At 43.0% G+C, this 17560-nt stretch overlaps 1 protein-coding gene across 1 annotated transcript in view; it reads right to left on the bottom strand.

Annotated features, from left to right (window-relative positions):
• LOC127928069 (cell adhesion molecule 2-like) overlaps positions 1–17560 on the bottom strand; it is a 166870-nt gene that overhangs the window by 125788 nt on the left and 23522 nt on the right. Inside the window, exon 2 of the mRNA XM_052515017.1 lies at positions 15249–15386. Coding sequence (XP_052370977.1) covers positions 15249–15386 — 138 coding nt within the window. The remainder of the gene's footprint in view (positions 1–15248; positions 15387–17560) is intronic.

The raw sequence follows: 17560 nt of genomic DNA, 5'->3' as shown, positions 1-17560 counted from the left end.
GATGGATGAGGAGAGGAAAGAGAGGGATGAGGAGAGGAAAGAGATGGATGAGGAGAGGAAAGAGAGGGATGAGGAGAGGAAAGAAAAGAAAAAGAGAGAAATGAGGAAAGGAAAGAGAGGGATGAGGAGAGGAAAGAAAAGAGAGGGATGAGGAGAGGAAAGGAAAGAGAGGGATGAGGAAAGGAAAGAGAGGGATGAGGAGAGGAAAGACAGGGATGAAGAGAGGAAAGAAAATAAAAGAAAAGAGAGGGATGAGGAGAGGAAAGAGAGGGATGATGAGAGGAAAGAGAGGGATGAGGAGAGGAAAAAGAGGGATGAAGAGAGGAAAGAAAAGAGAGGGATGAGGAGAGGAAAGAAAAGAAAAGCAAAGAGAGGGATGAGGAGAGGAAAGAGAGGGATGATGAGAGGAAAGAAAAGAGAGGGATGAGGAGAGGAAACAAAAGAGAGGGAAGAGGAGAGGAAAGAGAGGGATGAGGGGAGGAAACAAAAGAGAGGGATGAGAGGAAAGAGAGGGATGAGGGGAGGAAACAAAAGAGAGGGATGAGAGGAAAGAGAGGGATGAGGAGAGGAAAGAGAGGGATGAGGAGAGGAAAGAAAGGGATGAGGAGAGGAAAGAGAGGGATGAGGGGAGGAAACAAAAGAGAGGGATGATGAGAGGAAAGAGAGGGATGATGAGAGGAAAGAGAGGGATGAGGAGAGGAAAGAGATGGATGAGGAGAGGAAAGAGAGGGATGAGGAGAGGAAAGAGAGGGATGAGGAGAGGAAAGGAAAGAGAGGGATGATGAGAGGGAAGCGAGGGATGAGGAGAGGAAAGAGAGGGATGAGGAGAGCAAAGAAAAGAGAGGAATGAGGAGAGGAAAGAGAGGGATGAGGAGAGAAAAGAAAAGAGAGCGATGAGGAGAGGAAAGAAAAGAAAAGCAAAGAGAGGGATGAGGAAAGGAAAGAGAGGGATGATGAGAGGAAAGAGAGGGATGAGGAGAGGAAAGAGAGGGATGAAGAGAGAAAAGAAAAGAGAGGGAAGAGGAGAGGAAAGAGAGGGATGAGGAGAGGAAAGAGAGGGAGGAGGAGAGGGGCGAGGAGAGGAAAGAGAGGGATGAGGAGAGGAAAGGAAAGAGAGTGATGAGGAGAGGAAAGAGAGGGATGAGGAGAGGAAAGAGAGGAATGAGGAGAGGAAAGAAAAGAGAGGGATGAGGAAAGGAAAGAGAGAGATGAGGAGAGGAGAGGAAAGAGAGGGATGAGGAAAGGGAAGAGAGGGATGAGGAGAGGAAAGAGAAAGATGAGGAGAGGAAAGGAAAGAGAGGGATGAGGAGAGGAAAGAGAGGGATGAGTAGAGGAAAGGAAAGAAAAGAGAGGAATGAGGAGAGGAAAGAGAGGGATGAGGAGAGGAGAGGAAAGAGAGGGATGAGGAAAGGGAAGAGAGGGATGAGGAGAGGAAAGAGAAAGATGAGGAGAGGAAAGGAAAGAGAGGGATGAGGAGAGGAAAGAGAGGGATGAGTAGAGGAAAGGAAAGAAAAGAGAGGAATGAGGAGAGGAAAGAGAGGGATGAGGAGAGGAGAGGAAAGAGAGGGATGAGGAGAGGAAAGAAAATAGAGGGAAGAGGAGAGGAAAGAGAGGGATGAGGAGAGGAAAGAGCGGGATGAGGAGAGGAAAGAAAAGAGAGGGATCAGGAGAGAAAAGAGAGGGATGATGAGAGGAAAGAGAGGGATGAGGAAAGGAAAGAGAGAGATGAGGAGAGGAGAGGAAAGAGAGGGATGAGGAGAGGAAAGAAAAGAGAGGGATGAGGAGAGAAAAGAGAGGGATGAGGAGAGGAAAGAAAAGAGAGGGATGAGGAGAGGAAAGGAAAGAGAGGGATGAGGAGAGGAAAGGAAAGAGAGGGATGAGGAGCAGAAAGAGAGGGATGAGGAGAGGAAAGAAAAGAGAGGGATGAGGAGCGGAAAGAGAGGGATGATGAGAGGGATGAGGAGAGAAAGAAAAGAGAGGGATGAGGAGAGGAAAGAAAATAGAGGGACGAGGAGAGGAAAGAGAGGGATGAGGAGTGGACAGGAAAGAGAGGGATGAGGAGAGGAAAGAAAATAGAGGGATGAGGAGAGGAAAGAGAGGGATGAGGAGTGGACAGGAAAGAGATGGATGAGGAGAGGAAAGAAAAGAGAGGGATGAGGAGAGGAAAGAGAAGAGAGGGATGGGGAAAGGAAAGAGAGAGATGAGGAGAGGAAAGAGAGAGATGAGGAGAGGAAAGCGAGGGATGAGGAGAGGAAAGGAAAGAGAGAGATGAGGAAAGGAAAGAAAGGGATGAGGAGAGGAAAGGAAAGAGACGGATGAGGAGAGGAAAGGAAAGAGACGGATGAGGGGAGGAAAGAGAGGGATGAGGAAAGGAAAGAAAAGGGAGGGAGGGATGAGGAGAGGAAAGAAAAGAGAGGGATGAGGAGAGGAAAGAGAGGGATGAGTAGAGGAAAGAGAGGGATGAGGAGAGGAAAGAGAGGGATGAGGAGAGGAAAGAGAGGGATGAGGAGAGAAAAGGAAAGAGAGGGATGAGGAGAGGAAATAGAGGGATGAGGAGATGAAAGGTAAGGAAAGAGAGGGATGAGGAAAGGAAAGAAAAGAGAGGGATGAGGAGAGGAAAGAAAAGAGAGGGATGAGGAGAGGAAAGAAAAGAGAGGGATGAGGAGAGGAAAGAGAGGGATGAGTAGAGGAAAGAGAGGGATGAGGAGAGGAAAGAGGGATGAGGAGAGGAAAGGAAAGAGAGGGATTAGGAGAGGAAAGAGAGGGATGAGGAGAGGAAAGGAAAGAGAGGGATGAGGAGAGGCAAGGAAAGAGAGGGATGAGTAGAGGAAAGAGAGGGATGAGGAGAGGAAAGGAAAGAGAGGGATGAGGAAAGGAAAGAGAGGGATGAGGAGATGAAAGGTAAGGAAAGAGAGAGAGAATAGGAGAGGAAAGGAAAGAGAGGGATGAGGAGAGGCAAGGAAATGAAAGAGAGGGAGAATAGGAGAGGAAAGAAAAGAGAGGGATGAGGAGAGGCAAGGAAAGAAAGGGATGAGGAGAGGAAAGGTAAGGAAAGAGAGGGAGAATACGAGAGGAGAGGAAAGAGGGATGATGAGAGGAAAGAGAGGGAGGAGGAGAGGAAAGAGAGGGGTGAGGAGAGGAAAGAGAGGGATGAGGAGAGGAAAGGAAAGAGAGTGATGATGAGAGGAAAGAGAGGGATGAGGAGAGGAAAGAGAGGGATGACGAGAGGAAAGAAAAGAGAGGAATGAGGAGAGGAAAGAGAGGGATGAGGAGATGAAAGAGAGGGATGAGGAGAGGAAAGAGATGGATGAGGAGAGGAAAGAAAAGAGAGGGATGAGGAAAGGAAAGAGAGAGATGATGAGAGGAGAGGAAAGAGAGGGATACGGAGAGGAAAGGAAAGGAAAGAGAGGGATGAGGAAAGGGAAGAGAGGGATGCGGAGAGGAAAGAGAAAGATGAGGAGAGGAAAGGAAAGAGAGGGATGAGGAGAGGAAAGAGAGGGATGAGGAGAGGAAAGGAAAGAAAAGAGAGGAATGAGGAGAGGAAAGAGAGGGATGAGGAGAGGAGAGGAAAGAGACGGATGAGGAGAGGAAAGAAAATAGAGGGAAGAGGAGAGGAAAGAGAGGGATGAGGAGAGGAAAGAGCGGGATGAGGAGAGGAAAGAAAAGAGAGGGATGAGGAGAGAAAAGAGAGGGATGATGAGAGGAAAGAGAGGGATGAGGAAAGGAAAGAGAGAGATGAGGAGAGGAAAGAGAGGGATGAGGAGAGGAAAGAAAAGAGAGGGATGAGGAGAGAAAAGAGAGGGATGAGGAGAGGAGAGAAAAGAGAGGGATGAGGAGAGGAAAGAAAAGAGAGGGATGAGGAGAGGAAAGGAAAGAGAGGGATGAGGAGAGGAAAGGAAAGAGAGGGATGAGGAGCAGAAAGAGGGGGATGAGGAGAGGAAAGAAAAGAGAGGGATGAGGAGCGGAAAGAGAGGGATGATGAGAGGGATGAGGAGAGAAAGAAAAGAGAGGGATGAGGAGAGGAAAGAAAATAGAGGGACGAGGAGAGGAAAGAGAGGGATGAGGAGTGGACATGAAAGAGAGGGATGAGGAGAGGAAAGAAAATAGAGGGATGAGGAGAGGAAAGAAAATAGAGGGATGAGGAGAGGAAAGAGAGGGATGAGGAGTGGACAGGAAAGAGAGGGATGAGGAGAGGAAAGATAGGGATGAGGAGAGGAAAGAGAGGAGAGGGATGGGGAAAGGAAAGAGAGAGATGAGGAGAGGAAAGAGAGAGATGAGTAGAGGAAAGCGAGGGATGAGGAGAGGAAAGGAAAGAGAGAGATGAGGAAAGGAAAGAGAGAGGGATGAGGAGAGGAAAGGAAAGAGACGGATGAGGAGAGGAAAGGAAAGAGACGGATGAGGGGAGGAAAGAGAGGGATGAGGAAAGGAAAGAAAAGGGAGGGATGAGGAGAGGAAAGAAAAGAGAGGGATGAGGAGAGGAAAGAGAGGGATGAGGAGAGGAAAGAGAGGGATGAGGAGAGGAAAGAGAGGGATGAGGAGAGGCAAGGAAAGAGAGGGATGAGGAGAGGAAAGAGAGGGATGAGGAGAGGAAAGGAAAGAGAGGGATGAGGAGAGGAAAGAGAGGGATGAGGAGAGAAAAGGAAAGAGAGGGATGAGGAGAGGCAAGGAAAGAGAGGGATGAGGAGAGGAAATAGAGGGATGAGGAGATGAAAGGTAAGGAAAGAGAGGGATGAGGAAAGGAAAGAAAAGAGAGGGATGAGGAGAGGAAAGAAAAGAGAGGGATGAGGAGAGGAAAGAAAAGAGAGGGATGAGGAGAGGAAAGAGAGGGATGAGTAGAGGAAAGAGAGGGATGAGGAGAGGAAAGAGGGATGAGGAGAGGAAAGGAAAGAGACGGATTAGGAGAGGAAAGAGAGGGATGAGGAGAGGAAAGGAAAGAGAGGGATGAGGAGAGGCAAGGAAAGAGAGGGATGAGTAGAGGAAAGAGAGGGATGAGGAGAGGAAAGGAAAGAGAGGGATGAGGAAAGGAAAGAGAGGGATGAGGAGATGAAAGGTAAGGAAAGAGAGAGAGAATAGGAGAGGAAAGGAAAGAGAGGGATGAGGAGAGGCAAGGAAATGAAAGAGAGGGAGAATAGGAGAGGAAAGAAAAGAGAGGGATGAGGAGAGGCAAGGAAAGAAAGGGATGAGGAGAGGAAAGGTAAGGAAAGAGAGGGAGAATACGAGAGGAGAGGAAAGAGGGATGATGAGAGGAAAGAGAGGGAGGAGGAGAGGAAAGAGAGGGGTGAGGAGAGGAAAGAGAGGGATGAGGAGAGGAAAGGAAAGAGAGTGATGATGAGAGGAAAGAGAGGGATGAGGAGAGGAAAGAGATGGATGAGGAGAGGAAAGAAAAGAGAGGGATGAGGAAAGGAAAGAGAGAGATGATGAGAGGAGAGGAAAGAGAGGGATACGGAGAGGAAAGGAAAGGAAAGGAAAGAGAGGGATGAGGAAAGGGAAGAGAGGGATGAGGAGAGGAAAGAGAAAGATGAGGAGAGGAAAGGAAAGAGAGGGATGAGGAGAGGAAAAAGAGAGGGATGAGGAGAGGAAAGGAAAGAAAAGAGAGGAATGAGGAGAGGAAAGAGAGGGATGAGGAGAGGAGAGGAAAGAGACGGATGAGGAGAGGAAAGAAAATAGAGGGAAGAGGAGAGGAAAAGAAAGAGGGATGAGGAGAGGAAAAGAGAGGGATGAGGAGAGGAAAGAAAAGAGAGGGATGAGGAGAGAAAAGAGAGGGATGATGAGAGGAAAGAGAGGGATGAGGAAAGGAAAGAGAGAGATGAGGAGAGGAAAGAAAAGAGAGGGATGAGGAGAGAGAAAAGAGAGGGATGAGGAGAGGAAAGAAAAGAGAGGGATGAGGAGAGGAAAGGAAAGAGAGGGATGAGGAGAGGAAAGGAAAGAGAGGGATGAGGAGCAGAAAGAGGGGGATGAGGAGAGGAAAGAAAAGAGAGGGATGAGGAGCGGAAAGAGAGGGATGATGAGAAAGGGATGAGGAGAGAGAAAGAAAAGAGAGGGATGAGGAGAGGAAAGAAAAAGAGAGAGGGACGAGGAGAGGAAAGAGAGGGATGAGGAAAGTGGACATGAAAGAGAGGGATGAGGAGAGGAAAGAAAATAGAGGGATGAGGAGAGGAAAGAAAATAGAGGGATGAGGAGAGGAAAGAGAGGGATGAGGAGTGGACAGGAAAGAGAGGGATGAGGAGAGGCAAGGAAAGAGAGGGATGAGTAGAGGAAAGAGAGGGATGAGGAGAGGAAAGGAAAGAGAGGGATGAGGAGAGGAAAGAGAGGGATGAGGAGAGGAAAGGAAAGAGAGGGATGAGGAGAGGCAAGGAAAGAGAGGGATGAGGAGAGGAAATAGAGGGATGAGGAGATGAAAGGTAAGGAAAGAGAGGGAGAATAGGAGAGGAAAGGAAAGAAAGGGATGAGGAAAGGAAAGAAAGGGATGAGGAGAGGAAAGAGAGGGATGAGGAGAGGCCAAATGAAAACAAACAATTAAAATGGAAGAAAACAACTCTTCTGTTGTTCTGTTGAGACCTCTGACTGACCTCTGACTGACCTCTGCTGTACGACTGAGACCTAATAATAATATAATATATGCCATTTAGCAGACGCTTTTATCCAAAGTGACTTACAGTCATGTGTGCATACATTCTAAGTATGGGTGGTCCCGGGAATCGAACCCACTACCCTGGCGTTACAATCGCCATGCTCTACCAACTGTGCTACAGAAGGACCACAGAAGGACCTCTGCTGGGCGTTGTGTGTGTGTATTCATCCCTTGTAGTTTGTTTTTAAGAGGCTCTGTCAAGCATGGCACCCTATTGTTTTAAAGAGACTTGTTTTTATTTTACCTTTAGTTAACTAGACAAGTTAAAAACTAATTATAATTTTTCAATGACGGCCTGGGAACAGACTGCCTTGTTCAGGGGCAGAACGACAGATTTGTACCTTGTCGGCCCGGGGATTCAATCTTGCAACCTTTTGGTTAAAAGTCCAACACTCTAACCACTAGGCTACCTACCTATTACCTATACGTTTGACCCGGACCCAGAGGGTGCAACTCCTCTCCTCTCCTCTCCTCTCCTCTCTCCTCTCTCTCTCCTCTCCTCTCCTCTCCTCTCCTCTCCTCTCCTCTCCTCTCCTCTCCTCTCCTCTCCTCTCCTCTCCTCTCCTCTCCTCTCCTGATTAGCCTAATCAAGGCCTTAACGATCTGTCCTCTCTAACACCAGACTGATAGTATCAACATCCCAAAACAGACAAGATCTAACATGTTGTCATACTCAGATACCATCAGTGATCTTGGGCTCCTTATCGTCCAATCACACTGACAGCTGCAGGATTTAGATGAGCTGGAGTCGGATGGAGGATCGGATATCGGGCCTGAAATCGATGTTGCTGATGATAATGAGTCCTCATCTGATTGACTTGGAGCCTCCACCTTCAGGTCTCGCCGCAGAAAAACCAGAACAGAGCCAACTGAGACAGGGGTCTGGTAGAAACCAGAACAGAGCCAACTGAGACAGGGGTCTGGTAGAAACCAGAACAGAGCCAACTGAGACAGGGGTCTGGTAGAAACCAGAACAGAGCCAACTGAGACAGGGGTCTGGTAGAAACCAGAACAGAGCCAACTGAGACAGGGGTCTGGTAGAAACCAGAACAGAGCCAACTGAGACAGGAGTCTGGTAGAAACCAGAACAGAGCCAACTGAGACAGGAGTCTGGTAGAAACCAGAACAGAGCCAGTTGAGACAGTGATCCCAGCCACCACAATGAGACAGGAGTCTGGTAGAAACCAGAACAGAGCCAACTGAGACATGAGTCTGGTAGAAACCAGAACAGAGCCAACTGAGACAGGGGTCTGGTAGAAACCAGAACAGAGCCAACTGAGACATGAGTCTGGTAGAAACCAGAACAGAGCCAACTGAGACAGTGATCCCAGCCACCACACTGAGACAGGGGTCTGGTAGAAACCAGAACAGATCCAACTGAGACCCCAGCCACCACAATGAGACAGGAGTCTGGTAGAAACCAGAACAGAGCCAACTGAGACAGTGATCCCAGCCACCACAATGAGACAGGAGTCTGGTAGAAACCAGAACAGAGCCAACTGAGACAGTGATCCCAGCCACCACAATGAGACAGGGGTCTGGTAGAAACCAGTAGATGAACATGGATACTTTACTGTCCTGTGTTCTACAGTGTTCTCTAGTAGATACAGTACTGTACTGTGTTCTCTAGCAGATACAGTACTGTACTGTGTTCTCTAGCAGATACAGTACTGTACTGTGTTCTCTAGCAGATACAGTACTGTACTGTGTTCTCTAGCAGATACAGTACTGTACTGTGTTCTCTAGCAGATACAGTACTGTACTGTGTTCTCTAGCAGATACAGTACTGTACTGTGTTCTCTAGCAGATACAGTACTGTACTGTGTTCTCTAGCAGATACAGTACTGTACTGTGTTCTCTAGCAGATACAGTACTGTACTGTGTTCTCTAGCAGATACAGTACTGTACTGTGTTCTCTAGCAGATACAGTACTGTACTGTGTTCTCCAGCAGATACAGTACTGTACTGTGTTCTCTAGCAGATACAGTACTGTACTTTGTTGTACTAGTAGATACTTTACTGTACTGTGTTCTACAGTGTTCTCTAGTAGATACTTTACTGTACTGTGTTCTACAGTGTTCTGTAGTAGATACAGTACTGTACTGTGTTCTCTAGCAGATACTTTACCAATCAGGGACAATGATATACATTTACATTTACATTTAAGTCATTTAGCAGACAGCTGTCCCTGATTGAGATACCCGGCCAAAACATAGAAACACAGAACATAGAGTTTCCCACCCGAGTCACACCCTGACCAACCAAACATAGAGAATAAAAAGATATCTACAGTCAGGGCGTGACAATAGACAACCTGTCCTTTTCCCACGCTCGTCATAACGGACTCTGACTGGGGGTCCGACTCGCTCAGGCAGAAAAACATTTGCACTTCTTTTCAATGTTGATTTGAATGTAAATCTGTAATCTGTAAATCTGTAAATCTGTAAATATGTCATCTGTAATCTGTAAATCTGTAAATCTGTAAATCTGTATTTCTGTAAATCTGTAAATCTGTAATTCTGTAAATCTGTAAATCTGTAAATCTGTCATCTGTAAATCTGTCATATGTAAATATGTAATCTGTAAATCTGTAATCTGTAAATCTGTAATCTGTAAATCTGTAAATATGTAAATCTGTACATCTGTAATTCTGTAATTCTGTAATTCGGTAAATCTGTAAATCTGTAATCTGTAATCTGTAATTCTGTAAATCTGTAAATCTGTAAATCTGTAATCTGTAAATCTGTAATCTGTAAATATGTAAATATGTAATCTGTAAATCTGTAAATCTGTAAATATTTAAATATGTAATCTGTAAATCTGTAAATCTGTAAATATGTAAATATGTAATCTGTAAATCTGTAATCTGTAAATATGTAAATATGTAATCTGTAAATCTGTAAATCTGTAATTCTGTAAATCTGTAAATCTGTAAATCTGTAATTCTGTAATTATGTAAATCTGTAAATCTGTAAATCTGTAATTCTGTAAATCTGTAAATCTGTAAATCTGTAATCTGTAAATCTGTAAATCTGTAAATATGTAAATCTGTAATTCTGTATTTCTGTAAATCTGTAATTCTGTAAATCTGTAATTCTGTAAATCTGTAATTCTGTAAATCTGTAAATCTGTATTTCTGTAAATCTGTAATTCTGTAAATCTGTAAATCTGTACATCTGTACATCTGTAATTCTGTAATTCGGTAAATCTGTAAATCTGTAATCTGTAATCTGTAAATATGTCATCTGTAAATCTGTAAATATGTAATCTGTAAATATGTCATCTGTAAATCTGTAATCTGTAAATCTGTAAATCTGTAAATATGTAATCTGTAAATCTGTAATCTGTAAATCTGTAAATCTGTAAATCTGTAAATCTGTAATTCTGTAAATCTGTAAATCTGTAAATCTGTAAATCTGTAATTCTGTAAATCTGTAAATCTGTAAATCTGTAAATCTGTATTTCTGTAATTCTGTAAATCTGTAAATCTGTAAATCTGTAACTCTGTAAATCTGTAAATCTGTAACATGTAAATCTGTAAATCTGTAATTCTGTAATTCTGTAAATCTGTAAATCTGTAATTCTGTAATACTGTAATTCTGTAAATATGTACATCTGTAAATCTGTAACATGTAATTCTGTAAATCTGTAATTCTGTAAATCTGTAACATTAATCTGTAACTATTAACTCCCCACCCATTCAAATAGACAATATCACCATAATCTATAACTGGTATGAATGTCGACTGAATGATTTGTTTTCTGCTATTTTATGAAAGGCATAACCTATTTCAATAAAATATTGCAATTCTTAACTTTTTAAAGAACTCTTAATGAATGACCTATGACATATTCCTGTTAAATAAACACATTTTAAATCAACATTATGCTTTTTTCATTGAGGACACGATCATTGAGGACACGATCACTGAGGACACGATCACTGAGGACATGATCATTGAGGACACGATCATTGAGGACACGATCATTGCGGACACGATCATTGAGGACACGATCATTGAGGACACGATCATTGCGGACACGATCATTGCGGACACGATCATTGCGGACACGATCATTGAGGACATGATCATTGAGTGCACGATCAATTAAGGACACGATCATTGAGGGCACGATCATTGAGGGCACGATCATCGAGGACACGATACAATGCACATGCGCATTAAGGTTTAAGCTTTTATTATTTTTGGAAAATAATGTATACTTGGTAAAGTAGATGCAGCCTATAATGGTTATTCATTTAGGAAAGCAGTGGGTGACTTTCAGACGGCTAAAAGACAGGAGATTGTCACACTTTTTTAATTTCACATTCTCAGATCTTTAATCTGAGTGGGAATCTGGGTCATGAGACAGGAGTCAATGTGAGTTTCTCCTAAATCAATGGAGGAGAGGGGGAGAGGGCGGGATGGAGAGAGAGAAATAGAGAGGGAGAGAGAGGGAGAGAGAGAGAGGGGAGAGAGAAAGAGAGAGAGAGAGAGGAGAGAGAGAGAGCGAGAGAGAGCGCGAGAGAGAGAGAGAGAGAGAGTTCCTGAAAGAACTTTAGTAAATCCTGGTCTAAGCAGCAACAATCCCTTTATCAAACGACCAACAGAACAATGAAATCTGTTTCAAACTGTTCAAGCTGAAATCGATCACACCTCTAAACTGTCAGCTCATCTGGCTCTTGACAGAGAAGAGGTGTTATCTGATCAGGAACTGATGGGCTCATGTAGAAAATATATTTTCTTGAGCTAATGCTAGGCTAGTGCCGAAAAATAATAAATATATAAAAATAAAAAATAAATATATATTCCATATATAAAATAATAAATATATAAAAATAAAAAATAAATATATATTCCATATATAAAATAATAAATATATAAAAATAAAAAATAAATATATATTCCATGTATAAAATAATAAATATATAAAAATTAAAAATAAATATATATTCCATGTATAAAATAATAAATATATAAAAATAAAAAATAAATATATATTCCATGTATAAAATAATAAATATATGAAAATAAAAAATAAATATATATTCCATGTATAAAATAATAAATATATAAAAATGAAAAATAAATATATATTCCATATATAAAATGTGTTTCTCGGATCCTGAATTCGGATCGAGTCATCTAATTTTATTTTTATTTTTTTACTTTTACTTTATTTAAGTTGAGAACAAGTTCTTATTTACAACTGTGACCTCACCAAGATAAAGCAAAGCAGTGAGACACATACAACAACACAGAGGTACACATGGAACAAACAAACGTACAGTCAATAATACAATAGAAAAATCTATATGTGTGCAAATGAGGTGAGATTAGGGAGGTAAGGCAATAAATATGCCGTTAGTGGTGAAGTAATTACAATTTAGCAATTAAACACTGGAGTGATAGATGTGCAGAAGATGAGTGTGCAAGTAAAGATACTGGGGTACGAAAGAGCAAAAAAATAACACGTGGATGAGGTAGCTGGATGGGCTATTTACAGATGAGCTATGTACAGGTGCAATGATCTGTGAGCTGCTATGACAGCTGATGCTTTAAAGTTAGTGAGGGAGATATGAGTCTCCAGCTTCAGTGATTTTTGTAATTCCTTCCAGTCAAGCATAAGAAGCTATTATCTGATAGCCTGCACCATCTACACCAGCAGTAAACAAAGGAGCTAGCATAGCAGGCGCAACACAAAACGCAGAAATAAAATATAAAAAATGCATTACCTTTGACAAGCTTCTTTTGTTGGCACTCCAATATGTCCCATAAACATCACAATTGGTCATTTTGTTAGATTAATTCCGTCCATACATATCGAAAATGTCCATTTATAAAGCACGTTTGAACTAGAAAAAAACAGCTTACAAAAACGCAACGTCACAACAAAATATTTCAAAGGTTGCCTATAAACTTTGCCAAAATATTTCAAACTACTTTTGTAATACAGCGTTAGGTATTTTTAAACGTTAATAATCGATCCAATTGTAGACGGGGCAATCTGTATACAATACAGGAAAGAAAAGAAACCAGCACTGCTTTTCACGTTTTGCACAACTCACAAAAGTGTCCCCAGTTCCGAGTTGGCCTACTTCTTCATAGCACAAAGGAATAATAATCAATAATAAATAATCTCAACCATATTCCAAAGACTGGCGACATCCAGTGGAAGCGATAGGAACTGAAAATAGGTTCCTATTAAATATCCAATGGCAAAGACAATATAGGGAGCAGAGGAAAAAAAGGGAAAAAAATCGGAACATTTAGTCCTCAGGGTTTTGGCTGCTACATAAGTTCTGTAATACTCACAGACATGACTCAAACAGTTTTAGAAACTTCAGAGTGTTTTCTATCCAAATATATGAATAATAGGCATATCTTATATTCTTGGCATGAGTAGCAGGAAGTTGAAATTGGGCATGCTATTTATCCAAAAGCTTAGCTTTAAGAGGTTAATCCAGCCACGGTGTCTGATTTCAAAAAGGCTTTACAGCGAAAGCACCACAAACGATTATGTTAGGTCACCACCAAGTCACAGAAAAACACAGCCATTTTTCCAGCCAAAGAGAGGAGTCACAAAATGCAGAAATAGAGATAAAATTAATCACTAACCTTTGATGATCTTCATAAGATGACACTCATAGGACTTAATGTTACACAATACATGTATGTTTTGTTCGATAAAGTGCATATTTATGTCCCAAAACCTGTACATGGAACATTAAATAAACTTCTCCTTAATGCAGATTTAAAAATACTTTATGGAAAAAGAAAACCATGCAATAATCTTAGAGCCCAAAGCAGCTAACAATCCGCCATATTGTGTAGTCAATACTAGTCAGAAATACCATTATAAATATTCACTTACCTTTGATGATCTTCATCAGAATGCACTCCCAGGAATCCCAGTTCCAGAATAAATGTTTGATTTGTTCGATAAAGTTCATAATTTATGTCCAAACACCTCCTTTTGTTAGCGCGTTTAATAAAATTGAAACTCACGAGGCGCGGGCAAGTCCAGCGGAAAGGTCGGACGAAAACTCCAAAAAGTTCCGTTGCAGTCCGTAGAAACATGTCAAACGATGTATAGAATCAATCTTTAGGATGTTTTTATCATAAATCTTCAATAATGTTCCAACCGGAGAATTTCTTTGTCTGTAGAAAAGCAATGGAACACGAGGTCGCTCTCACATCACCGCGCGTCACAAGCCCATGGCTCTCTGCCAGACACCTGACTCATTCCCCTGTCATTCGCCCCCCCTTCACAGTAGAAGCTTCAAACAACGTTCAAAACACGGTTGACATCTAGTGGAAGCCTTAGGAAGTGCAACATGACCAATATCCCACTGTATCTTCAATAGGGGCTGAGTTGAAAAACGACCAACCTCAGATTTCCCACTTCCTAGTTGGATTTTTTTCTCAGGTTTTCGCCTGCCATATGAGTTCTGTTATACTCACAGACATCATTCAAACAGTTTTAGAAACGTCAGAGTGTTTTATATCCAAATCTACTAATAATATAATAATATGCATATATTAGCATCTGGGACTGAGGAGCAGGCCATTTACTCTGGGCAACTTATTCATCCAAGCTACTCAATACTGCCCCCCAGTCACCAAGAAGTTAACCGTTCTCCCTCTCTCCCTCAATTAACCCAAGAATAACCACTTGGAGAAGGAGAGAAGTTGAGGGAAGCAGAAAGATGTGAGGTAGTAATTCAAACAGACTAACAAATGCAAGATTTTGCTCTGCTAGTCTTGTGAATATACCAATTAATCCACCTCACAGACCAGCTTTGAAACAATTGCATAACCAGATACCACACAGTCAAGGCGAAAAGATACGTGGACCTGCGGGAATCACAGCATCAATCCTAGATTTCAAGTTTCTCTTGCAGATGCGACAACTATGTCTGAGCCATCAGAATCACGTAGCCTACAGCAAAGACAAGAGTTGAATAGAAGTAGGAAGCTGAGGAGGAAGAGGATGAAGAAGATGAGGAGAAGAAGGATGAGAAGGAGGGAGACAAGGAGGAGGAGGAGGAAGTAGATGAAGAGAAGGTGGAGGAAGAGGATATAGAAGATGAGGAGAAGAAGGATGAGAAGGAGGGAGACAAGGAGGAGGAGGAAGTAGATGAAGAGAAGGTGGAGGAAGAGGATGAAGAAGATGAGGAGAAGAAGGATGAGAAGGAGGGAGACAAGGAGGAGGAGGAAGTAGATGAAGAGAAGGTGGAGGAAGAGGATGAAGAAGATGAGGAGAAGAAGGATGAGAAGGAGGGAGACAAGGAGGAGGAGGAAATAGATGAAGAGAAGGTGGAGGAAGAGGATGAAGAAGATGAGGAGAAGGATGAGAAGGAGGGAGACAAGGAGGAGGAGGAGGAAGTAGATGAAGAGAAGGTGGAGGAAGAGGATGAAGAAGATGAGGAGAAGAAGGATGAGAAGGAGGGAGACAAGGAGGAGGAGGAAGTAGATGAAGAGAAGGTGGAGGAAGAGGATGAAGAAGATGAGGAGAAGAAGGATGAGAAGGAGGAAGAGAAGGAGGAGGAGGAAGTAGATGAAGAGAAGGTGGAGGAAGAGGATGAAGAAGAATATTAGAACAGTGTCCTGACCTTCGATCTCCTTCTCGTTCCTGAACCAGCGGAGGTTGGCAGCAGGCTTGGAGCCGTGGGTCATACAGGTCAAAGTGATCTCATCTCCTTCGAGGGCAGGCTTGGTCAAACCGTCGATCTCTGGCTTCTCTGGCACCCCTACAGGACCGGGGGTTACACAGGTTAAAACGTGACACAACACACAGGGTTGAAGTCTGTGCATTAGTGCATTCATCTTCAGATAGCTAGGTGGGACAACCACATATCACAGTCATAGTCAGTACATTCCTCTTCAGACAGCTAGGTGGACCAGTCATAGTCAGTACATTCCTATTCAGATAGCTAGGTGGACCAGTCATAGTCAGTACATTCCTCTTCAGATAGCTAGGTGGACCAGTCATAGTCTGTACATTCCTCTTCAGATAGCTAGGTGGACCAGTCATAGTCAGTACATTCCTCTTCAGATAGCTAGGTGGACCAGTCATAGTCAGTACATTCCTCTTCAGATAGCTAGGTGGACCAGTCATAGTCAGTACATTCCTCTTCAGATAGCTAGGTGGACCAGTCATTGTCAGTACATTCCTCTTCAGATAGCTAGGTGGACCAGTCATAGTCAGTACATTCCTCTTCAGATAGCTAGGTGGACCAGTCATAGTCAGTACATTCCTCTTCAGATAGCTAGGTGGACCAGTCATAGTCAGTACATTCCTCTTCAGATAGCAAGTTGGACCAGTCATAGTCAGTACATTCATCTTCAGATAGCTAGGTGGGACAACCACATATCACAGTCATAGTCAGTACATTCATCTTCAGATAGCTAGGTGGACCAGTCATAGTCAGTACATTCATCTTCAGACAGCTAGGTGGACCAGTCATTGTCAGTACATTCCTCTTCAGATAGCTAGGTGGACCAGTCATTGTCAGTACATTCCTCTTCAGATAGCTAGGTGGACCAGTCATTGTCAGTACATTCATCATTGGGAGGGGGGTTGATACTCTTTGAACAAGTAGGGTTTCAGATGTTTTCAGAAGATGTTTTCAGAAGACGGGCAGGGACTCGATAGAAAAGGGTTTTGATTGGGCTGAGCGGGAGCCTATGTATGGCAGAGGTTTTACCATAAACCTGGCCTAGTTCTGCATGAATATGATGTAGCTCAGCTCAGAGTGTGTCGGGGAGGAGGACAGGAAAAACACTGAGATTAACCTGGAACCAACATCTGAAAAGTCCAGGGTAGACAGTGTGAAGGGTGTGTGTCTGTGTGATCCATCATCTGAACAGACGAGGGCGGACAGTGTAAAGGGTATGTGTGTTTGTGATCCGTCTTCTGAACAGACAGGAAGAGGAAGAGGATGGATAGAGCTTTAAAGGGTAGAAGAGAAAGATTAACAGTCATATATCGACGGCTAAACTTTGACTGAGTAATTATGACTATGCAACCCAAACATCCCTCAAGGGTGTGTGTGTCTGAGGCTTCTGTAGAAGTTTGTTTATTATTTAATACCAAAAAACTACATTTTAAGTGAAATATTAGCTTTTGTCTGAAGCCTATAAAAGACAGGAAATTCAAAAGCTAATTTGACCTTTGCACTAACAAGGCCTTTCGCCAGCAACAGCTTAACTACTGCTAGAGAAATGTAAGTGTCAAGATCAATGACAAATTTCCATCCAAAATCACTTCTAGTCTGTCTGTGTCCGATACAGCAGGGTTTTCACAAACTCGGTCCTGGGCCCCTCCCTGGGTCAGTGTTTTGGTATTTTCCCTAGCAGGACCCAGTTTTGGAAACCTTGGGATACAGGGGGTCAGAAGCAGTGCTCTCCTCAGAGATGTGCAGTTTCCTTCAGAAAATATTCATTAGAGGTTGTGCAGATGTTCATATCGTCATACCGTTCTTCTCTCACCCCCAGGATTTATGGTTTTACCGTCTTAATACACAAGGGCGTCTATTACCAGAATGCTAACAACATGGCGGCTGCCAGCTAAATATGCTAAAGAGAGTAAATTAAAATTTAAAAAACTGTAAAGACAGGCAATCCAGCTCATAAAGTAATACAGATATAGGTAGGAGCCATATGTCATTTTTGGTGAGTTGGGACAGTTACAAGCGGATATGAACGAGAGATATTGTGCAAATGAACAAAGTTTTGACGCATGCATGTCTGAAGGAAGAACAGTACTGTCTCTGGAGCAGCATGTCAACACCCTGTGTCTGTGTGGAGTCTGGAGTCTGAAGGAAGAACCGTACTGTCTCTGGAGCAGCATGTCAACACCCTGTGTCTGTCTGGAGTCTGGAGTCTGAAGGAAGAACAGCTCTGGCTCTGGAGCAGCATGTCA

Source organism: Oncorhynchus keta, unplaced genomic scaffold, assembly GCF_023373465.1.
Source record: "Oncorhynchus keta strain PuntledgeMale-10-30-2019 unplaced genomic scaffold, Oket_V2 Un_scaffold_20464_pilon_pilon, whole genome shotgun sequence".
NCBI classification, from domain to species: Eukaryota; Metazoa; Chordata; class Actinopteri; order Salmoniformes; family Salmonidae; genus Oncorhynchus; species Oncorhynchus keta.
The sequence above is the reverse complement of the archived record's forward strand: the minus strand, read 5'-3'. Positions and strand labels throughout refer to the sequence as shown.